General features: G+C 40.6%; 2 protein-coding genes across 2 annotated transcripts; one reads left to right on the top strand and one right to left on the bottom strand.

Annotated features, from left to right (window-relative positions):
• Positions 1-105: 105 nt before the first annotated feature.
• On the bottom strand, positions 106-6,952 carry sgta (small glutamine rich tetratricopeptide repeat co-chaperone alpha). Its single transcript, XM_022194713.2, has 12 exons — positions 6,810-6,952; positions 5,716-5,861; positions 4,876-4,979; positions 4,131-4,221; positions 3,943-4,042; positions 3,189-3,293; positions 2,637-2,772; positions 2,493-2,555; positions 2,363-2,400; positions 2,130-2,279; positions 1,932-2,049; positions 106-634 (listed from the first exon to the last, which is right to left on the bottom strand). The coding sequence occupies exons 2-11, from the start codon at positions 5,813-5,815 to the stop codon at positions 1,938-1,940; spliced, it is 999 nt and encodes a 332-aa protein (XP_022050405.1). The 5' UTR covers positions 5,816-5,861; positions 6,810-6,952; the 3' UTR covers positions 106-634; positions 1,932-1,937.
• A 326-nt stretch (positions 6,953-7,278) lies between these two features.
• Positions 7,279-22,894, top strand: thop1 (thimet oligopeptidase 1). The gene is made up of 14 exons (XM_022194714.2): positions 7,279-7,404; positions 11,221-11,427; positions 13,727-13,875; positions 14,049-14,156; positions 15,056-15,158; positions 15,919-16,076; positions 17,138-17,273; positions 18,502-18,644; positions 18,915-19,138; positions 19,661-19,862; positions 20,017-20,203; positions 20,668-20,796; positions 21,482-21,618; positions 22,603-22,894. Exons 1-14 carry the CDS (start codon positions 7,392-7,394, stop codon positions 22,762-22,764), a joined length of 2,058 nt encoding a protein of 685 aa, XP_022050406.1. The 5' UTR covers positions 7,279-7,391; the 3' UTR covers positions 22,765-22,894.
• The last annotated feature ends 1,549 nt before the right edge of the window (positions 22,895-24,443 follow it).

Raw genomic sequence — 24,443 nt, 5'->3', positions numbered from 1 at the left:
CGATGCTCAAGAGACTTTCAATTAAACTAATGACTACAACCTAAATCCCTCAACCGTTTGACAGTTAAAACTGAGCTGAATCATCAGACGGGAGACAAGGCAGGGTAAAATGTTGAGATGCTCTCTTTAATTAAACTGTGTTCAAACAGCCTCCTGCTGCCTCCTCACAGCTCCATGTGACCGAGGAGTTATTAGTTTATTTACACTAATTTTACCCAGACAGTCATTCATTCACAGACACACACTCCATCATGATCACGGTACTGGACCAACATATTTCATTTAAAGTCACACTGTGTAGTTTTTAGGGGAAAGCCAGACATTTTCAAGCCTCTACATTTGTTTAACATCTAGATCCAAGTTCCTATTAGAACTTCATGGTTTAGCATTAATTTGATTTTGACACATTCCTCCTAAAAACCACACAGAGCCGCAGGAAGTGGGCGGAGTTTTTTGGTGATGTGGCTCCTGAATAAAGTGGGACACCTCGCTCCATCTCTCTCATGCAGGAATTATTCAGTGATGGAACAACAAAAACTTCCTTTTAGTCCTTCGAGTAATAATGATCCAGGTCAGACAGAAAAAAGGTCAGACGGTGCGTATGTCTTCTCCTCCTCATACAAACCTATTTAATCTGAAACAGATGAGAAACAGAAGATCAGTCGCTTGTCTAAATCACTATCAATTCATACAATGTGTAAATAAATAAGGGAACACAGCTTATATTTAAGTTTTTGTTATAAATTGTGCAGAACAAGAAAATTTAGATAACCACGGTGTTTTTAATTTCCCTATTTCCTATTCACACTTTTAATTTGATGTTTATCTGTTCATGTTATAAATTCTACATAATTTTAATCGATTTCCACTCATCTACCTCTAGTACGGTACAACAGTCTCCTCACACCTGAAAAACATTAATTCTGCTCATTCTGTTCATATTTCCACATTAAAAGCCTGCCAGTAATGCAAAGGTCTATTCATATGAAAATCAGGAGAAGTTCTGAGTTTTATTGAGGAAAAAGTCATGTTTTTTTTAATCAGTTTTGTTTTCAATCTGACTAAATGGAAACAGAAACAAAGCAGCTGGAAGTAACGTTTGACTGCATTAGAGATCTACATCCAGGATGCTTGTGAGCTGCTGGAGGCTTAGGTTTTTTGGTCTAAATAATACACAGCTTTCTCTTCCTTTCATTAAAGAATTGATTTAACAATTATTGGGAGCATGGTTTACTTTAACCACAACAACACAATCATCACTCTCCACCAGCACTGTTCAGCAGACTGTAACTTCATCTGCTTCCGCAAAATGAAATTGTAGTTAAGAGGACCTTGTTTCACGAGATTCCACGCTCATCGCAGATGGTATTCGACACGTTCACAGATTAGAATTTCAAGGGAGCGTTACATAGCTTGCACAAGTGTTGGGAATAAAGTATCAATGCACAGCGAGACTGCAGCAATGCAAAAAGCTATAAGAAGTATGTTTTTTGATTTTTATAAGCACAGATTGAATATTTTTATAACACCACATTATTATTACTGGCATAATTAACCACGCCTGACGTACGTCAGCGGGGTTACTGCATTCGCTTCGGTATCTGGTTTGGTAAGTATGTATGTGGATATGTCCGGTCCGATATCTCTGCAAGTGCTGAAGTCAGGATAATCAAACTTGGCACTGAAGATCAGTGTAAGGTCCCCTGCTCAGTTGTGGAGTTAGAGGTCAGCAGATCAAGTAGGAAGGGATATACGTAGGATGATCAGAATTGATACAGAGTATCATGCATGGGCATGGTTCTGCCCTCTACTGGGGGCTCGTCTAGTTATCTTGTTGCTCATTCTCACTGAAGCAAAACTGCTTTTTGTGGTTTTCTGTGGGTCTGCAGATTTCAGCTGCTGTGTTTTAGACTGAGTCGGTGTGTATTTACTGAGCGTCACGGCTGCTCCTCGTTCCCGGCGCTGGGCGTTCGGTTGCGGATTTGACTTCTCAGCTGTTCAATGAGTTCGGGATTCTGCTGCTGCATCTGCTGAGCGAACTGCTGACCGCTGCAACACAAACAGCACCAACACGTGTTAACATCATCAGCAAACAGCTGTAATCCCAAACCCCCTGCTCAGGTACGTACGCCTGGATGAGTCCTGATAGATCGCCAGCTGATGCAGCTCCGGGCACTGGACCTCCTCCACCTCCTGCACCTCCTGCACCACCTCCACCTCCTGCACCACCTCCTCCTCCTCCCATCCCGCCGTACGCCCCTGACATCATCCCTGACATCCTGGAAGACAGAAAGCAGATAAGAAGTTAACTCTGGAAATGCAAAGAGAAATAGCAACAGCTGACTGCCAGGGATGGACTTACAGCTGCTGAACCTGAGGGTTGTTCATCAGAGACGACGCCTGCAGAGAAAAAGGGACATTACCAAAAACAATAAGCACTGAGGCAACAAGTACCAAAGAAAGGTTTGCATTAGTGATGTGCTGTTATTCACCATGTTCATGAAGCCAGGGTTACTGAGCAAACCAGCCAGATCGACTCCGCCCATTCCTGCAGTCTGAGAGCAGAGACACATTCATATAAGCACAGAACAAACACTGAATGACCACTCACCCGCTCTCATGTCGTTCCTCCTTACCGGACTGGACGTCTCCATCTTCTCCTCAGCAATCTTCAGGTTGGTTTTATAGGTGTCATTGTCGGGGTCAAGCTCCAGTGCTTTCTTATAGTAACTGACTGCTTCTGTGTGTTTGTTGAGGCTGGCCAGAGCCAAACTGCAGCACAAGAACAAAGAAAGAGCTCCATTATTTACCTGTGGAAAACCATCCTCTGCATTTCATTCATTTTTAATGACAAATCAGTTGTTGATCATTTACTATCACTGAAGGAAATTGTTTGCACTTGGACACAAAAGCAAGAAATGTTACACATTTGAGAAGCTGGAACCAGAAAATGATTAATCTATGGTCAGAACATGTCTGTGGGTTGAACAATGACGTAGCCTGTTTATTTATTGCAGAACAACTCAATGAATTAATGTTTTATTGGATTCAGATTACTGGAGTATATTTAAAGCTCCATCTCTAAATGTTTTCCCAGCTAATATGCTGTTGAGCCCATCTAGCAGTGATTTCTTGATAAGGTATCAATGAGTAATATCATATTAAACCGAGAGGATGCGGTGTCCTACCCCATACGACCATATGCTTTGCTGTAGTTGGGGTCGATGCTGATGGCTTGTTCGCAGTCCTGCACAGCTCCAGCGTAGTTCCCTAGTTTACTGTAAGCTGCAGCCCTGCAGAGAACAACACAGCAGCTCCTTCATGTTCACTTCACATTAGGTGTGGTTGTAGGCTTCCTACCCTTTAATTCATTCTGGTTAATCATTATGCACCACTTTGTTCCATCACTGTATCAATTTATGGTCGCAACGTCTTTATCCATGTAAAGGTAAATACAAAATTCAGACAAAGAGTAAATTATATGTCAGCTTGTACTTCAAATTGGGTATTTTCCATTTTTTTCATCCTGAAACACAGCTTCATGACGTTTTTTTGTTTTCTAATATAAAACATTCACTTGAAATCAACTTTAACCGAAGTTTAAAAACGTATTCATATAGAGGATCTGCTCTTGGAAGAATACTCTGAGCGTTTATAGATAAAAAGCTGAATAATTTACTTTGAGAGCAGGAGTTAATCTAAAACTGTATAAAGAAGAGGGATACACTGCTAATGGACTACATTTCAGCTTTGCACTGTGCTTATTTTCCCCGTACAATTACAGCAAATAAGTTACAAACTGACAGAAAAGCATCTTTATTAAAGATTTAGGAACTTAAGTCTGAGTGTGGCTTAATAAATGATAAATTTGCGCTTGTAGTTCATCCACTTTATTACCACTAAACTTTTTCTGAAGATGAAGGAGAGCAGACGGACACCAACCTGTTGCAGTAGTAGACTGCATTCTGAGGGTTGATGGCGATGGCCTTTGAGTAAAACTCAACAGCAGCTGCAAAGTTCTCCACCTTCATTTGATCATTACCTGCAGTTGAGGCAAAATGTACCCATTACATTCAGGTGACTGTACATCTGATGAACTGTGTTAATATGTGCTGTATTTTATGACTCACCGTCACTTTTGAGCCTCTCGGCCTCGGCTCTCTGTTCCTCAGAGGGGGAGTCTGGGGTGGAATTGTTGTTGGCTGCCGACTGAGCTGGAAACTGTTCCAGACACAAACACTGAGTCACATATGATGTCATGCAAAACAACACAACAGCTAAAGAAATAAATATGGACCTAATTCTGGAGCTATATGTCACACACACACATTCATCTGTTCATATGAACAAAGTGTTTGTGAAGAAAATGTTCATCCTCTGTTTCAGGGTTTCTGCATGTTCAACAAGGGAAATCTGACTTTTTTTAAGCTTCTTCAGGAACTATGATGGAATACCTGAGGTTATTTGTTATTATGTTACATGTCCATGCAGCAGGACATGGATAGATTAAGTTCTAAATATATATTTAGAATATAGGCTCCAGCACCCCCCGGTACCCTAGTGAGGATAAAGCGGTATATAGAGAAGGGATGGAGATATATATATAGGTTTCAGTCAGTGTTCATGTCAAACAGTGGCTTTTTTTTAAACCACAAAAATACAAAGATTTTCCACTTTTGGGCCAAATATGACACTAAATTTAACATATGTGGGTATCTGACTGGTCCCCAGACACACCATGGCAGAAAAACAACAGGCTACAGAAAATATTTAGTACTTTGTAAATTAAAAAACAAAGAAAAAAAATCTGTGAATTTGATGTTTTGTTTTGTTTTTGTTTAAAGACTCTCAGAAAAGCCAGTTCTCCAAGTCTACCTTGGCTGTGGCTGAGGCAAAGATCTCTGGTAACGTTATGGGGACAGCGAGACTTTGGTCATCGGTGGAAACTTCGAAGGCCGTCTCCAAACACTGAACAGCAACTGGAGAACAGCAAAATTATGTCAACAGACAAAAAAAAAAAAACACAAATCAAAATAATCAAGACAAGTCCAGAAGTCGACAGATCCTTCAGACATTGGTGATCAGGATTTGATCTTGTCTTCAGCTACTGGCTCGACACAGCAGCATCTCAGTACAGATGGCAATAAAAATTAGAGTGTAAATGTTACAGATCAGAAAGTACAGGCAGTAAATCACAGCTTTAATCTGTTGTATATTGTCACTTGACTGATTGCATTTTTGAAGTATTTAACAACACAAAAACTTCTGGTAAGAGATGTAAAGATTTCTAAAATAACACATTCAAAGAAGTTTCAGGCCGGACAGTCTGAGTATATGACAAATCAATGACGGAAGCTGTTGTGTTGTTTTTTTTGTTTGTTTGTTTTTTACTGTATTTGACAATTTATCAATGTTTTCAACTTATAGAGGAGCAGGTCTGCAATATGACTTTGATATTTATATGATAATTTGTGCAAAGTGGAGTTTCATTCATCAACACAGACCACAGAGTGCCTGTTGAGCATTTTAATCTGCCAGCTTGCTTTATTTTTGAATGCTACCAGAGACTGCACACAAACTGGTGTTTTTGCCACAAAAATACTACAATAATGATATACTTTTGAAGTGATACCACCTAACCTTAACATGTACAGCAGTGTGCTTGGAACCTAAGTGAAAGGAAAGGTGGGATTTTGTTGATGTTTGAGGATTCACCTTCCAGACTCTCCTGAGCGCCTGATGACAGATTCCCTGAATGTAGCTGATCGTGGAGGAACTGGATGATGGAGAAGGCGAGGCGCTTGTTGTCTGTCATGGTGACAGAGGCTCAGACCTCTCTGTGCTCACTGAGGAAGAGAGACCTGAAAGAAAAAGCAAGAAGATGCCAAGGAAACCCTTGCTTGGTTGTAGGTGCTTTCCACCAAAGGCACACTGCATTACAGCTAGAATGTTCTAGCAACTCAGGCTAAGTATAACTCAGCGTGACTGTATCAGCAATGACAGTATCTGCCGGCAAACACTAAACACCCTTGTGCATAAAAGAACACAAGTAGCAGCTGACAGTGCGCAGAAAATCAGTTTGAAACAGCGTAGCTCATTTTAAAAAGGTCACTTTGAACATGAAACTCTGGCTAGCTTAGCCTGTTAGAATGCCAACAAAATACAAACCACAAAATAAAACACTGCAGCCTCGGCTTGCGTTTGGCTAACGTGTGTCTACACCTTCAAGTGGAAAAGACACAATAGTCCAGCGGATTTTTTGGGAGTTTAAGGTTTCATACTGGGACCACAAAGAAGATGTTGGAAGTAAATTTAGCAGCATAGAGAAACCCGGAAATCTTTTTTGAAAGTTCGGCTTATGGATAACTTAACGGACAGCATCTGAACGTACATTAAACAACTGGTTTATCTTATAATCTACTCGCCGCCGGCTGCCACTAACGTACTTAGTGCAAGAAAAGAATGTGATAAAGGGCGAACCCGACAATAAAGCTTACATTAAATATTTTCAAAGACTACTTGGACTATGTAACCTATGCCGAATTGGAGAATGGTTCCTGGCAGTTGACTACATGTCTTAACTTTTGTTCTACATTTCGTTCGGCATAAGTCAGAAGCGAAGCTGTGTTGTCTTGCAGATATTTTAAAAGGAACTCGGCGTGACGTGTTCGCCAAATCACAACGGGCACGCTGCTAACGACTGACTAGCTAGCAGATGAGATTCCGTTGATTACACTGGCGCTGCTGGTACTATAATACAGCCATGGCGCCAAATCTAACCTGATAACACAGCAGCGTGTGTTTCCTACCTGCTGTCTCTGGGTTTCAGTAGCGGATTATCTCGGTAACGGAAAGTGAGTTCACGTCAGCTCGACTCCTTCGACTAGCCGTTACTCAGCTAGCTGCTAATAAGCTTGTCGCTGGGTTTTGACGTCATCTGCATGCGCCAGGGTGGTTTTCGCGGGGTCAAGTTACCAGAAGAAGGGATCAGTACTGGAAACGAAGAAAAATGGCCTTCAGAATAAAAATGAAACCCTCAGCCCTAGAACACAACCGTTTAAAGCTATAGAAGGTACATGATACAGAGGAATAACTGACATGAGGGCACTGGCAGAGTTAACCTTAATGCTCCTTTCCAGCTTGGGTATTATTTGTCTATAATCATTTATAAAGCCTTGTAAATGCATTATCATGTCTTATAGACGTGCCTATTATAGACATGGCCTTCATAAGGATGTGATATCTTTCAGAACAGTGATTTTAGTTTTGCTACTGGGCGTTATTTTGAAATGAGCTAGCGGATGTGGTGTTGTCACTCTTTAATCCGAACTCGCTGAGCTGCTGTCAGTTTCCCACACGGACCGAACCAACCTTCACTCAGTTAGAGAACCATGGGGCCGACAGGTGAGTCATGGTGGGATGTTTATAATGAATCGGGACCGTTTTTAATGAAAAAAAAAACCCTGTTTGGTCGGCGGGCTTTCTCTCTGTCTCCGCGTGTGTTTACTCTTTATTGGCTTTGATCGTTACAGCTAACGGTAGTGTAGCATGCTAGCACCTGATTTAAAACTATGCAGAAGAATAATTTAAGCTTAGCTGTTGATTTATTCCAGAGTAAACAAGAAGGGAGCGGTTTAATTTAGCGGCTGCTCGTTTCTTCGCAGCTATTCTGGCTTGTTCTTGTCTCCAGGTGTTTGTAGCATGTCAGCTAAGTAATTGCTTATTCACCGAGCTAATCACACAGCTGTCTATTGAGCAATGAGTCCTTCTTTAACGGGGAGGCTGCCTCAGACATGCAGCGTGGATTACAGATGGATTACCAGTTCCCAATCTCCAGGTACTTTATACCAGAAATGCAGTGAAGGAACAATTCGCCAAACTCCCTTTTAAAATGTGACGGTTTAAAGTTCACGCTGCTCGCGGGCTGACACGTGACCTTGTTTAAAAAAAACTGAACACCTCCTCTCAACTTTTATAAACTGATTATGGATTCGGCATAGAGTTAAGTACCAAGCAACACCTATTCTCTGTAATTATCGCTTCACATCCAGAATTTTTCTCATGGGAGGTCAGACAGACCCAGTGACAATCTTGGGGTGAGACCAAAACAAAAGCCAGAACTGAATTTCAGGAATTGACCCTTCGCTAAGCCCCGCCTCCCTTGGTTACTGTTGCTACGCCTGTCAAGCTTTCCCTCCTACCATGAAATATGGTGTTTTTAGCGGTACAGGTGAGTGATATTTCTCAGGAGATATTCTACAGCGATATCGGAGAGAAGCAGACAGAAGGGTCTCCAATATGCTTTTGAGAACTACATTGCTTGGGTTGTATGTTGCTTGGGACAAAAGTGTCTGCTAAATGAAATTGTAGAATTATAGAACATTCACCAAATTAAATGTTGGAGGAGTGCAAATGAAGAGGACGTTAAAATAGAGGGAAAAGCGCACAGATCTCCGTGTAAGCACCAAACACCCCATGTATTGTCACTTCACATCAAAAATAATCATATACAAGAACAACAATGTTCTTGTACAGCAGGGTAAGCCGATATGTATTATATACATTTAAATTAATGTTATGTCAACTGTCATCATCATGTGTCTGCCCATTTCTTGCTAAGCTAAATTTGTGTTTGTTTACAGTGCGCCAGGCTATTGCTCACATATCGTGGGGCTGATCTATACACTTGATCCCATTAAGGCACAGCAAAACCCAGCAATATCTTGCACAAGTTTGCCACAACAGTGGCACAAACCAAGGGGTTACAACATTAATGCAGTACCGATCTCATCTGTTGTTGTCGCCAAAGCCAGACGTGAGCGTAGGCGGAGACCTGTAGATTCCTAGTATATATATATATGCTATACCAGTACGTCAGAAGTTGTCTCTATATATCACCAGTATTTATTTTGCTCAAATAATACACAGTAGCTCAAGTTTTAAGAGAAGTAACCTTCCATTGAGACGTCTTTCTTTGCTAATGTTATCTGACCTAACACACAGAGCTACGGTTAGCTAATGTTAGCTAGAAACTTACCTTAGAACAGACGTAGGTGTTCATATTGATTTTGGAGGGATTCAGCTGATCATGCGGTCTCCCACACTGCTTAATCCACACACGGCACCTTTCTTCTTGTGTCTTTGGCTTGGGGAATGCAAAAAAAATCGACACCACCCTCCAAGCTTTGCGGATAACGAGTGTCGGACTTGCAAGTACCGTACGCACACCGCTTCGGCATATTGTCTTCTACTGAAAGCTTGACAGACCTCTCGTGCCTAGTTACAGTTGCTAAGGGAGGATTGGACAGTAGCCATTTGTGGGAGGGGCTTAGCGAAGGGTCAATTCAGTGATGCTGGTGTTGTATATACCATGTAATAAAGTTGTGTCAGTATTAGAGTTATGATTTCACATACTTTGGGTTCTTGTTTTCCCAATAATTTTAATAATTCTCTGTTGTGCATAGACTAATACAGTTTATGTTTTGGTTATTTGGGAGACAGTCATTCAAAATGGCTCAGAAGAAGATGCTTAGTTATATTTACGGGGAAAAAAGTTCATCCGTTGCTGCAAATATCTTGCTGTGAAATAGAAAAATTATATTTATATAGATCCTGCTGCTGTCTGGTGCCGCACATATTTAATGTAAATCCAGCTCAAACTGTTATTCGCGCTCTCTGTTATGTTTATTATTAGCTGCACAGTCGACTGGTTGCTGCTTCAGAAAGCTGTTATAGTCTAATGGTGCACTTGGACACCATAGTTGCTTTCACATAAACTTGACCATCAGTGTTTCAGTGAATGAACTTGACCTGCCGACCTGGAGTGGCTACGTAGACCAGAGATTTCAGGGGTGGCCCCACTTTGCAGAAGCCACTGCTTCTTATAGCTGGTTTTGGTGGAAACAGGGATTTACCTTTAAAGTTAAAGCCATATTGACTGTTCTGATGGAACTAGAATTGAACTGTTTGGACTCATCCTTAAGCATTATCTCTTCAGGAAAGCACTCATCACTTTCTCAGTACATCCTACTTCACCTGTAGATGGTGGCATCATAATGCCATGGGATGTTTTTCAGTTCAATGGAAAGAGAGACTGAAAGCTAATTCACCTTCAAAAAGAAGCTTAAGCACACTGACAAGACAACGCTGAAGTGTCTTTGAGATAAATGTAATTCAGTGACCCTGTCAGAGCCCTGGCTTGAAGCCAATCAAACATCTCTGGAGAGACCTAATGATACAGGTCTCAGCGCTAACTTTTTCATTTAGGGGTTTAGCTTGTAATCTAGACGTGTCCAAAATCTTTCTCTGCCAATAACAGGTGTAAACAGCAGGGATAGACCGATATGGATTTTCTAGGGCCGATGTCGATACCGATTTTTTTTCCATCACTCGATATTTGGGGCTGATACTGCTTTTGCTCCTTCAATTTAAATTTAAAAAAATGACACAATGATAACAAATATTACAGGTCTCAATTTTAAAATAAGAAACATTTATTGAACAGTAAAAAAATATTCAACAGCTTTATTCAACTTTACCACACGTACTTTCAAATGACCAAAAAGTATTTTGTGCTTTTAATTATTCAGGTAATGTCTATGAAATAAAATAAAAATATCTTAACTTAAGCATAAATAAAACAAAAACTACTGTAAACAGTAGGATTCAGCTTTGTTCAACTTTACCACACATACTTTCAAATGAACAAAAGTGTTTGGTGCTTTCAGTTATTCAAGTAATGTCTATAAAATAAAATAAAACAAATATTTAGGCATCATTAAAACAATTCATGCTAGGGAAAAATAAATCGGCGAACCCACACGCATATCGGCCGATACAAGTAAAAAACTCAAATATCGGCCCGATATATCTGCCGGCCGATGTATCGGTCTATCCTTAGTAACCAGTTTGGCTTGTATGTTGTGTCGTTAAGAAGAGGATGACAAACCTCGATTTTTTTTTTTTTTTTTGGAGATGATCTCCGTTTATTCTAACAATAACAAATTACAAATACAACTCATCATGTAATAATCTGCCTGCTGCAGTTCCACAGGGTTGGTACAAAGGACTGAGATTATGTATGGACAGTGAGTATGCAGCTAGCGGCAGTGCTGGGTTTATTACTAACTGGTCAACAGTATTAGCTACTGCCCTACCCCTCCAAATGAAACAATGTGCTGGCCCTCTGTCCTTACCTGTCCTGTGGTGTTGTTGCTCCAGGTGAGGTGGTGTTTGGCAGCCTGGTGCCAGTCTGCTCTGAGAACCGGCTGCGCTGGGACCTGAGCCCGGAGCAGATCCAGCAGCTCTCGGATGAGCTCATCGCCAACACCAAGAAGGTGTACGATCACGTCGGAGCCCTGGACCTCGATAGCGTCACCTTCAGTAACACGCTGAAGGCGCTCGCAGATGTGGAGGTTGAGTACACCGGTCAGTGTCTACAGTCGATAGAGTCCTCCTTCATCTACTGATGCTAAACACGCATATCGTTCCATCTGAACTTAAAATAAACACACACTCAGTTTTTTTTCTGCTCACAGTAGGCCTTTGTGGTGGTGATCAGTGGCAGTAAACATGATCAGCCTACATACAGTAAAGGCATGGAACCTGTGTTACCTTATTTGGTGGAAATTAAACCTCAGTTAATACAACTGTTTAATTCTAATGTTTTTTAATTATTTTGATGCTTGCTTTCCTGTATTTAGTCTGTCCCGTGATCGTAAACAAAATTTTCTCATAGCAGGTTTGGCAACTCAGGATTAAGCCCACAGTTACCACATTAATCCTGCTTCATGGCACAAACACAACACACAGTGATGTGTTCAAGACCACCCAGATGTCTGAAAGTTGTTCTTTTGCTGTCGAGAATATTTAAACTTCAAGATAAGTCGTCTGCAAATGAAATTCAGAAGATGGCATGGCAGACGTCTTGGAGGGATTTCAATGTAAAATGCAATTGAAAGTGAAAAAAATCGAACTTTTAATTTTCAGAGATTGCAACTGAAAAAAATCAAATGAGTAAAGTGTGACTGAAACAAAGTCAAACTCAACATTGAAACCGTTTCATTCTGGCGTGTTTATAATTTACCTCCAGATATTTCAGTGGTGTGTCCAGCTCACAGCTTATGAACCTGAATGTAAAGAGGTCAAACATGTAGCATGTACCTGACAGCACAGTCGGTCCGTTGGTCCATTGTGAGTGCTGCAGCGAAGCTCTGAGTCAGCAGAGTCAGTGTGTGATTGTTAAGACTCATCAGCAATTTGCAGAGAAAGCAGCTGAACCAGCTGCTGCTGCCACAATAGAGGAAGGCTTTGTTTGGAGGCAACTGAAAACCTGAAAACACCTGCAGTACTGATGCTGCTGCAGGAGGAAACACTCAAACACCCCTCTGGTTGATCACAAAATGAAATCATATTAAGTCCATCTGTTTAAAGGACTTTAGTGGTTATTGATTAGCAACGGACTGCAGGAGATTAAAACTGTGGAAACTGAATTCTGTCAGGGGAACAAAAGGACCGATGAAATATGAGAAATTATGATACTGACTGCGCTACAATTACAAAATAATACAATAAAATTATAAATCATCAGCATACTAAAGAAACAGGATCATGATATTAGAGACTAAATTGAAATCATGAGATATTGAATTGAAAATGTGACAAGATTCTAATAATAACCTATGACCTGATATGAAACTATAAGGTACTAAAAAATTACAAGGTACAAAATCAACTCTACTAGGAAGAAAAAATGACTGCAAAATACTATATCGACAGTTTGGGACGGTACGTTTGTTTGAATTACAAAATGCTCTGTTAAAATTACAAGTCATCATTAGAATTAAAAAGCTGCTAAATTGGAATAACATAAAACTTGTGTTGAAATTCTGTTATGAAATTAAGAGATATTTAAAGTCCCATATGGTGAAAGTGTATTTTTTATTATGTTTTGGGGTTCATATATACTTGGAGGTATAAAATAAAAGCTGTAAAGATATGAAGACATTTTCCTGTGCCATTTCTCAATCCTCCCCACACCTGGCCTGGTTTCCCTCCCAGCTTTACAAGTGAATAAGAGTTTGACTGAGGTTAATCAGTAGCCATTCAGCTCATACTGGATGGACCATGTCTTCCTAAAGGGGGTGGAAATGGCAGCAATTCATTGTTTTTTGTTGTTGTTGTTGAGCAAAATAGTCTGTTTAGAACAGCCCTAAAACAAGGTATTATACGGTTATGCAGTATTTTGAGCTGAAAACCTGAAAGACGCATTGCCGGGACATGTGAGACTTTGAGCTGAAAAGGGGAGCAAAATGGGTTATTTAAGAAAACTTTTGAGGTGCCAAAATGAAATAAAAAGATATTATAAAAGTCATAATATGAATCAAACATTTCTGACTAATCATTGAAATCATAAGAAAATACATTTAAACCATAAATGATACAAAGCATGAAGGAAAAATGAAGCTATAGCGGTGATAAGGAACCAATATCAAAATGCGTAGGGTCAGAGAAATGTGATTTATAATTATTAAGTCATAGTTACACAACAGTAAAATTAAATTTGAAAGTCGAAATCACATGCTTGTAAGCTGAAATTATGGGACAGTTAATGTATAAGATGTTTGTCATTTTTCTGACTCTGTCCCTTTACCAAACCTGATGTTTATTTTCTTTTCTGCTGTCCTTTCCCCGTTTCCTGTCTGACTCCTCCGCTTCTTCATATCAGTCCAGAGGAACATGTTGGACTTCCCTCAGCATGTTTCGCCCTGCAAGGAGGTCCGAGCCGCGAGCACTGAGGCCGACAAACGCCTGTCAGAGTTCGACGTGGAGATGAGCATGAGGGAGGACGTCTACCAGAGAATCGTGGCTCTTGAGGTGAGCTGACATCACAGTGCTGTTGACCAATGAGAAGACAGATGGTGACTAATTGACAGGCCTGTCATTAGTCATTGTCTCTTCGCTTCCACATACAATAACCGGCTCCAGTTCTGCTCTTGGTTTCAGGTTTCTGTATGTTATCAGTTTCCTGTTTCTGTTTCCGTCTGCAGAAGAAGAGCGATGCTGACAGCCTCACTGCAGAGTCAAAGCGCTACATGGAGCGCCTGATCAAACTGGGGAAGAGGAACGGCCTTCACCTGCCCAAGGAGACGCAAGAGGTGATGCCGCCTCATGATTTGTAACCTCTGACTCTCCTGCTTCTTTGCCCTGTAGACCACTACTCTCCTCTGAAGTCTCCACATTCTGATTTTGGTTCCTCCTTACCTTCAGTGTTATATAGCTGCTTTTTTGTGCTTGTAAAATGTCTGCAACCTTATAAAGCCCAAAGTCCATGTCAAAATGGAGTTATTCTTTCCCACACAAAATCCTGCTCCTTACCTGCCTGAAACACCTCATTTTAAGTCCAGGCATTTCTTTGGTTACTGGTCTATGTCACCATGTAGCATGTTTGCATAACAATAGCCTTGCAACAATTTTGACATGCCTTCAAACAAGGAATAAAGGGACAATCCACGAAGCAAAATGTGTGCTCTATAACATGCAGGATCTCTGTGAATTAAGTCCATTTATGTGAAATGCTAATCACTACCTTCCAGTAGCTAATGGTAGTTGGCAATATAGGTAAAATCCTCTTATCTTAGTGTGTTAACTTTATACTTTTGTGTCATTGACTATCAAGCTGTTGGATCAGTTCATGGACAAAATAACCTGACCAAAGGATTACGAACTCATGTCACTGTTTTGAAAGTGGTGTTTGATCACACAAGTCTGATGCGGTAACTGAATGGAGACTAAAGGCTTCTCTGTGCATGGCCGCCTAGCTGACTTCTGCCGCATGTGAGGTGTTTAAGGAACATCGGTAAATTGTAGTGTCTGTTGACAAGGAGAGGTTCGATCAGTGTGGAATTTTTTACATTTAAATTTACATTTTGCACCCAGGAGATGCTCAGAATTTGGGTGAAGATTATTTTAAGTCTTGTTTTGATACAAATTTGTTTGCACCTCCGAGTTTCCGATCTGAATGTCTGCTTTCTCTCCCTCCTCTCTACTCTATCAGGTGATTAAGACCATCAAGAAGAAGCTGAGCAACCTGTGCATTGATTTCAACAAGAACCTGAATGAGGACACCACCAGTCTGTCCTTCACCAGAGACGAACTGGGTGAGTTCTGACCTGAATAAGGCATTGGAAAGAAATGAAAATGGAGATACAGGGTTACCAGACTTAGATCTTTGAAATATATTATGGATTTAAAAGTAGCAATTACTCTAGAAATATGATCCAGTGTTCAAGGAAGATCAGGCTTAGCAGCATTGTGTACAATTTCAGAAAATGCTGAATTTTATGAGTAAAGTATCTTCTTGTAAATTAGGATTTTTATTAGATGCTTGCAGTTAATAAGTAGTTTTAATAAGGGGTTGAGCCAGATGAGCCTTTGATAATGTGATTTTAAATAAAGGGTCTCTTGTCTCTTCTCTACCAATCTTTGGGATCCAGTAGGAGGGAATCAATCAGGGGTAAAAATCCAAATAGCAAAATAATAAAAAGACTAGTGTTAATATATGAAATACTACACATCCACAAATTCACTGCTACAGAAGGAATTCTCGTGGAAGAATTTAATTTGCTTTTTCCATAACTTTAGGCAGCAAAATAACACTATTGACTGAGCACTTGCATTTTTTTCTGGAATTATACAAAAATAAAGTCATAGTGGAAAAAAGTTAATGCAGCTGTTTAAGATGTCTTGTGACACGAAATCCCAAACACCTGCCAGGTACCTTGGTAATACTGCAGATGTTGTGATGAGAGAAAATCTCTCTGACAAAATTAAGGAAGCTGTTAACAAAATTGAGTTAAATGTAATCACTCCCAAACAGGAGTCTGTGTTTTGGTGTATTAAGAAGTGAAATTGTTGCAGGCGGCCTCCCTGAGGATTTCCTGAGCTCTCTGGAGAAGGATGGAGACAAGCTGAAGGTCACCCTGAAGTATCCTCATTACTTCCCCACCATGAAAAAATGCTTTGTCCCAGAAACCCGCAGGAAGCTGGAGGAGGCCTTCAACTCCCGCTGCAAGGAGGTGAGTGAGGAGGGCCACTGCTGTCGCTGCTTCATCTGACGGGTCAGCAGCAAAAATTCAAACAGTTTGATTTGGACCTGTCAGGATGATTGAAATAAAATCTATACAGACCTGTAAATAACTCGCAGTCAGAAACCAGAGGAGACACAAGAGTTAAAACATTAAAATAAAGTTCTTTCACTGCTTACAGTTTATTGGCTGTTGGTCAAACACAAAAAGTGGTTGGTTCTGATATTGCCAAATTCCAGAAAATGGCACTTTTATGAAAAGTATCTCTGCTGCCAGCATTTTATGTTGAGATACACATACAGCCAGAACAATTTGACATTAGTGTTTCTTTGATATAAAGGCTAGTATAAAAATCTTCAAGTATTATGTACAATAATGGAAGATCTATATAGCCCAGACTGTAGTGGTTTTGAGTTCTTTTCTTCTGACATAAAGTGAACAGATAGATGTTGATTACCGTACCTTGACAGTTTCAGTGAGCAGTTCTCACCTTCTTCAGAAGCGTCTCACTGACAGCGTGTAACATGTCAACCAGCACATTTTGACAGCTGGCATATGCAGCACGCCTGGTGGAGCTGCCAGATTCGCCGGGCCAACCATGCCCACGCCGTAATGGCATGTTGTAGTAAGCCCAATGGACCCAACCACCCCACCAGGCATGCTGCAACCCCCAACGTCCTATTTCTTCTGGAGTCACCCTACTCCACTCTGCCCCAGAAGAAATACGCCACTCCACTGGGCGTGGCGAATATGCCGACTGTCAAAATCTGCCGGTTGACACGTCACACGCTTCTGAAGAAGGTGAGAACTGCTCGCCGAAACTGTCAAGGTAATCAACATCTATCTGTTCACTTTATGTCTGAACAAAAGAACTCAAAACTACTACATGAATAAGAATATATGATGAACATTAATGAAATAGCCCAGACTGTTCTGGAAAAAACACAACATGTAGCATGTATCGCTACTTCTTACAATGACCAAGATATGAGCTTGGAGTGCAGAAATCGGGTTCTGATCTTTGCCTTAATGTCTCTTTTGTTTACTTGCAGGAGAACTCAGTGATCCTGAAGGAGCTGGTGGAGCTCCGGGCTCAGAAAAGCTCCGTGCTCGGCTTTGCCACACACGCCGACTTTGTCTTGGAGATGAACATGGCCAAATCCGGGAAGAAGGTGGCTAGCTTCCTGGGTGAGTCGACAGACTGTGAAACCTCAGACACAAAACAGAAATTAGATCTGAAACCTGCAAAGTGTGGGTAGGAATTAGAGTCTCTGGTGTGTGAGCTGCCTTTTGGAGGAATCCTACAGATCAACTCATTATTGGAGGTAAATCTAAGCATTTTATTTTGAAAGGTTGCTACGAACTAGCTAGCCAGATCTCAGTTTGTGTTTCCCCATAATTATGCTGCGGCAGTCCTTAATGTCAATCAGCTGCCTCTTCAGGAGCCCCGATGTGAGCTGGAGGTTCACTTCAACCAGAAACTGCAGCAGGTGGAGAAATGCTTGAAGTTATGATTCAGAACACAGAGCTCACTCAAGGCTGCAGAACAGAACAAGGAAGCCCATGATGAAAACCGATTACCGTTACTAGCTGTAGTCCATAAGCAGGAGGAAAGACTTACTGGAGAGGCAGCAGCGATGTGATTGGTAAGGAGGCAAAAGATGGGATGGGACTGAACTTTAAAAAGAAGCATCAAAGCTTTGAAAATACAAATCACTGCTTGTGATCAGAAATGTCAGATTAAACTTGGAGAAAAAACAGGATGCAGAGGTATGAGTTGAATTTATCAATCTTGTTTTTATCATGTATGTGACTCTAATCATGCGATCCCTTCAGTTTGTGTTCCTGTCACATTTTTTCTTTATTCATTTTACAAACATTAAAAAAGCCTAGAGTCAACATGAACAACATTTGTCCGTTTTTCTACTGTCGTCGTTAATTTCCTGCTCTCTCGAAACACAGGATGCTGTTCTGCCAAAAACGTCCCTGAGTTTTTGTCATGTGACTGTTGATAGCTTTGTCCCCAGTGGCTCCGTGATTGCATTTTTATTTTATTTTTTACAGTCTGGTTATTGTAATCAGTTTATTTTTTAGCAAATTTTTAAATGAGACATTTAGATTAAAGTGATTTTGATGAATTATCACAAAATCCGACAATTCTTTGTATTTTTTTTTACAGTTTCTGGTTGATAAATACTGTCACTTTAGTGGCTTGGCTTTTTTAAACCTGCCAGACTTTGGGGTTAATACACCTGTGTTTACAATTACTGTGAGATGTCAAAATGTCTGCCATGAGAAAGGTGTGTTGAACCTCCCTGGTGATTTGGAAACATTTACTTTAAGATGCTTCAAAGGTTTTCTGTGTTACAGCTTAGAGTTTCTTTTCTGACTCTGCTCTCCGTTTGTTGTCTTTCAGAGGAGCTGGCTCGGAAGCTGAAGCCTCTGGGTGATGAAGAGCGAGCCGTCATCCTGAAGCTGAAGGAGAAGGAGTGTCAGAAGAGAAGTCTGCCTTTCAACGGAGAGCTGCACGCCTGGGACACCCGCTACTTCATGACCCAGGTAAGAACAAGAGAGATACCGGGTGATGTTTTCATTTTGTCCTCTTTGTGTTGCTGTTCTGACTGTTACCATGGACACAGACACAGTGATGAAGGAGTGTTGATGGTTGACATTGTGAGGATTTATGATGCGACTGCTGAGGTGGTTTTCCCATCTTTTTTGTTTTTCCTGCACACTTCTCCTCTTTGTTTTCCCCCTCTTCATTTAATTCTATGCTTCTTTCTTAATAAACCCCCCTTTCCCTTTTTCCTCCTCTTTGTCTCTCATCAGGTGGAGGAGACTCAGTACGCGGTGGACCAGAACCTGTTGAAGGAGTACTTTCCAATGGAGGTGGTGACTCAGGGCTTGCTGGACATCTACCAGGAGCTGCTGGGTCTGTCCTTCGAGCTGGTGGATGGAGCAGCAGTCTGGCATCCTGACGTTACTCTGTACTGCGTGAAGGACCGTGGCAGCGGTCAGGTGGTCGGGCAGTTCTACCTGGACCTCTATCCCCGGTCAGCACCTCTGTCTGATGCAGTTTTTTTACTTGCTTTCCAAAACAAGTGCTTTATTCTCACAGTACTCCAACTGGAAGAAAGCAAAAGGTTCAAATCCACTGAAAGATATAGATCAGACTTTCTCTTCCATACCATGTTTGGAAAATAAGGACAGTGAAGCAATATTTTTTACAAAAAAAGAGATTTTCTAAAAATACATGCTGATAGTTCCCACAAAGTGTCAAGAGCAGTCAAAACAGACTATGTAAAACTGCACAGTATTAATCAATTATGGAAACTAAAAATAACACAAATATAAAGATAAAGAAATAAGCAATATAATTCTGAAGCTAACGTCGAGAGCAGAAAGCTAAAAATTACACTGTCATAGATATTAAATTTAAATAGAACAAACATTTAACAGAATTCAGTAAATACAGATGAAAATATAAATGACATCCAGCTATTTTAAACCATTTGAAAAAGTGGTGCTTGTTTTATTTTGTTCCTGCTGTAATCTCTCGCTCCTGTCCTCTGCAGTGAGGGGAAGTACGGTCACGCTGCCTGCTTCGGCCTGCAGCCCGGCTGTCTGCTGCCTAATGGCACCCGCCAGATGTCAGTGGCCGCCATGGTAGCCAACTTCAGCAAGCCGACGGCCGATGCTCCATCTCTCCTGCAGCACGATGAGGTGGAGACGTACTTCCATGAGTTCGGTCACGTCATGCACCAACTGTGTGCTGAGGTGAGCAGGTGAACTAGAGGCTTCGCTGCTGAGGAACTGAAACTGTGCAGTCAGATACTTCTCAAGTGGTATTTATATAAACCCAAATCATAACATACGTTCAACTGACTTTACGTAGTGAGGTCACAGAAAAATCCACCTCCCATGTGTGCAGGCGGACTACGCCATGTTCAGCGGGACTCATGTGGAGCGGGACTTCGTGGAGGCTCCATCTCAGATGTTGGAGAACTGGGTTTGGGAGAAGGAGCCTCTGCAGAGGATGTCCAAACACTACAAGACTGGCAACCCCATCCCTGACGAGCTGCTCGACAAACTCATCAAGTCCCGCCTCGCCAACACCGGTATGTCTCACAAAGGAAACTATAACACTGCAGCAGCAGTCTGTCTTCATTTTCTGTCTCTTTGTAGTGTTTTTGTTTGTCTCTGTGGTATTTTATGTCTCTTCATGATTGTTTTGTGTCCATTTGTATTTGTTTGTTTTATCTGATAAGTTATAAGAGGTATGCATTCAGCTCTGAAGTGCCAAAAGGAATGTGATCTAAATGTCAATAGATTGTTTCACATAATAAATAATTGTAGACCTTATTGATAAAGGTGCTGACTGGCACTGCAGTATTGAAAAGGTCTTTTAAGACTCACATTTAATGTGGTGAACCCTGGAGAAACACAGGAAAATCTTTCACCAGAAATACAGACTCCACATTGAGTAAAAAAAATAATATTAAAAATTACAGACTTTGTAAACAGTTCCCTTTCCTTGGGTGGTCCAGTGTCACTGTTGACATGTTAAGTGTGTGTCCTGCAGGTCTGTTCAACCTGAGGCAGATTGTTCTGGCCAAAGTGGATCAGGCTCTGCACACCAGGAAAGGACTCGACCCTGCAGAGGAGTATGGACGCCTCTGTCAGGAAGTCTTGGGAATCCCTGCTTCACCAGGTCTCTCTCTCTCTCTCACTCACTCACTCACTCACTCACTCACTCACTCACTCACTCACTCACTCACTCACTCACTCACTCACTCACACACACACACACACACACACTGTCTCTCTTCACCTTGAGTCTCTGTGACTCGTTGATTGGATGCATCAACAGCTTAGGCTAAATGTGAATTTTCAGAGCGCCGACCAAAAGCCACAGCAACACTCAGAGTGTACAATTTGACTTCAGACAGCACATCACAGGTTACATATTTATTTTTTCCCCTACATTAAAATTAATATCCAAATTTCTCCCTTTTTAGGACATTCAACTTTGTTCGCCATCCAATTCAAATTATATCGACAGGTTTAAAGGACATTTAGTAACTGTTTTATTTAAGAGTTTAATTTAATGTGTAAAAGTTCTTTTTGTGTTTCATTCAGCTAAGTTTCTAATGGCATGGTTTGAACCTTATTTGTGCATCACTTTTGATCAAATCGTTAAAAATATAAATGTAATGGTGGAACATGTTGCATTGGCTTTCTTTTTTTATTTACAGACTCGGCAGTAGATTTGATGTAACAGCATTATCAAAAGAAACTTCATGGAAACCGCATGTTTTTATTAAAGTACCTGAACTTGTTCCAAACACAGACCTCTAAACTTCTTCCACCTTTGACCTCTCCTTTCTGTCCTGCAGGAACCAACATGCCGGCGACGTTTGGACATTTGGCCGGTGGTTATGATGCTCAGTACTACGGTTACTTGTGGAGTGAGGTGTTCTCCATGGACATGTTCTACGCTCGCTTCAAACAGGAGGGAATCATGAACCCCAAGGTGAGCTCTGAGCTGAGGACATGTCACTGGTCCTTAGTTTGGTTCAGCTTCAGTTGTCAGAACTTATAATAATTAAACTCAGCTGACTCACAGCAGGTTACTGATCTCCTCTGGAGTCAAAGCTCAACAGGAAAGATGTGATTACTAGAAATAGTTGTCCAGACTGCAGCTGGTCCTCATCTGTCATAAACAGGACTGAGGTTTGGATCTAAACACATTGTCCACTTCATCAAATCATAATCCTTTCAAATCTCTTACTGAATCTCATGAAGTTTCCTCATGTGCATGTAACCACTGCTATAAATGCATTCAGTTTAGATCTGAAATCAGCTGTTGGCATCCAGAAGGCAGAAACGGAGTTTTTTATTGGGAGCTACTAAATTATTGAACATGAAGCCTACGTCATGTTGACGACACAGCTTGTTGATCTCAATGATTGGAAAATAATGATAGAAACTGGTTGGACAGTTTGACTTTTCTTGCTGTTGTTTTACAAACTAATTCACTCAACAGAGGTCCCAATTCTCAGCTCCAAGTTTAATGAGCTTATTGTCTGCAACTTTTTTATATTAACAAAATGTCTGAAAAAATCAATAACATTATTCACAGCTATGGACTAAAAGTCTGAAAAAAAAGCCAATAATCCAAAAATATTGTAAGTTAATATTATTTATTAGTAAAATTATAAAATGAATACAGCAAGGATCAAAATGTCCCAAAAAATATGAATGAAATGTCTGGAAAAAATACAGATGAAATGTTATATAAAAAACTATAAAATGTCCCAAAAATATTGCCAAAAATGTCCAAATAATTCCATTGAGAAAATTTCCAAAAATGTGAAACAAAATGTTTAACACATGGCAGTAATGATATTTCCAGATTATATTCGACAAACTACTAAATATCAAAATCTCTGAATATTAATGGACAATAATTACTAAAAATAACAAATGAGCGCCTGTCTCCTGATTGGTTCTTCAGGTGGGTCTGGACTACAGGAAGTTCATTCTGCGGCCCGGCGGTTCGGAGGACGCCTCCGAGATGCTGAGGAAGTTCCTCGGGCGGGAGCCCAAACAAGAAGCGTTCCTGCTGAGCAAAGGACTAACAGTGGAGCAGGACTGCAGCACACCGTGTCCCTGCTGATCCACCACAGCAGCAGCTCCACCCCCAGCACTAATGCACAGAAAACAACGGACTGAGGTTTTCTAGAAAACAGGAAATGTTGAACAACATGGAAAAAAAAATTACTCGTAAATAAAAAGATTTGAGGTGATTTCTGTGTGTCCGAATATTTGATGTTTTGCAGATCAATGAAGAAGAATTTGAACAATTATTTGTAGTCATTTTCATAGTTAGTTTTGAAACTGACATTTTTCTTGCATTTCACATAAACAGTTTCTTTAGTACCCATTATTGCCTGCAGAGCACAGTGCTTCTGTAAAATACTGTGTACATTTCAGAGATATATTATCACACTAACTAGTATGCCAATAAGAGATTTAATGTGTTCCAAATTGCAGTATGTCAAAAATGTAATCCAGAATGCTTTTCATGCTTTTCTGGTCATTCTGATGTCCTTGGTGCAGTTATAGCACGGTGTATCCAGTGAGTATAAACAAGTTTGAGCCGTCAGGAACACTCAAACAGACGACATCTCATTTCCCACTACAGGCTGCGACAGTCAAGTATTATTACTGTCACATTATTTCAAAGTAGTATGTCCCAATTGTATGGATGCTGCATGAAATAGGACGTCTGTGGAGGACACTGTTTATTTTGGTTTAAATCTTACGTTTGAGTTGAGTGAATGTCTTCGGTATTGTGAGGTGTTTCCCAGCTGGACCTGTAAAGTCCTCAGAGAGCTGTCGGTCAACACCTCTGCTTCGACAAGAAAACAGCCTGAAGGTGAAACTGCGTGACAAACAGATTCACAACATGCAGTCTGATTTTCAACAACATGCTGTAGCTCATTAATTGAGCTAATTCAGTGACAGTGGAGGGAAAGGAGAAAGGATAAAAACAATGGATTTGCAGAATGGTCGCACCCAGTTATCAGAAGAAATGTTTTAAGCATTAAGCGGTGTATAGATGATGGATGGATTTATTGATCATATTTGTTCCTTATCTATGAATTATTTATATATTTCACCTCCCAGTCACACGGTTACGGGAATATTGTTTTAAAATGTTTTTTTTTTTAACAGTATGGACAGTACAGACCCCTGTGTGAACCATTCTGGCCCTTTATTTTTGTTAAGTGATATGTAATATTAAGCTCTTCAACTATTCAAACAAGCACTGCATTATTTGTAGTTTTCTAACAGTAAGTTATTTTAACATTCTGCATTCACAGAGAAAGAAAATACCTGGTGAAACAACAACACCTGCATGATGTCAGAAGTTTGTAACTGTCGACAGAGTTGTACAGTACAGCTTTGTTATCCTCATTATCATCATCCATCTTCAGTGTAATTAGCACTGAGCTGCAGCTGTGAGCTCCAGCCTCTGAGGGCCTGACAGCTCCCAGCGGCCTGTTCAGTAAACACTCAGGACAGATGACTGCACCACCTGCGCAGGTGAACTGAGCTGGTACAGCTGTCACAGTCTATATGTGCATAAAGCTAAAAAAAAAAACACACAGAGGATTTCTTTAAAGTAACATTTCAAAAATCTTAGCAGCCCTCTTACTTGAGTTTCTTTACCATCCACCTGTTTTGTGTTGTTTTTGTTGTATTATATGTCGTGTTTACTCTCAGCTGAGGTGGGAAAGTTGGAGTTTTGATAAAAAATGACACATGTTCCATGCTGCTAACAAACCAGTC

This window comes from Acanthochromis polyacanthus, chromosome 4, assembly GCF_021347895.1.
Source record: "Acanthochromis polyacanthus isolate Apoly-LR-REF ecotype Palm Island chromosome 4, KAUST_Apoly_ChrSc, whole genome shotgun sequence".
Classification (NCBI taxonomy): Eukaryota; Metazoa; Chordata; class Actinopteri; family Pomacentridae; genus Acanthochromis; species Acanthochromis polyacanthus.
Note: the sequence above shows the minus strand (reverse complement) of the source record. Positions and strands in the feature narration are given on the sequence as shown.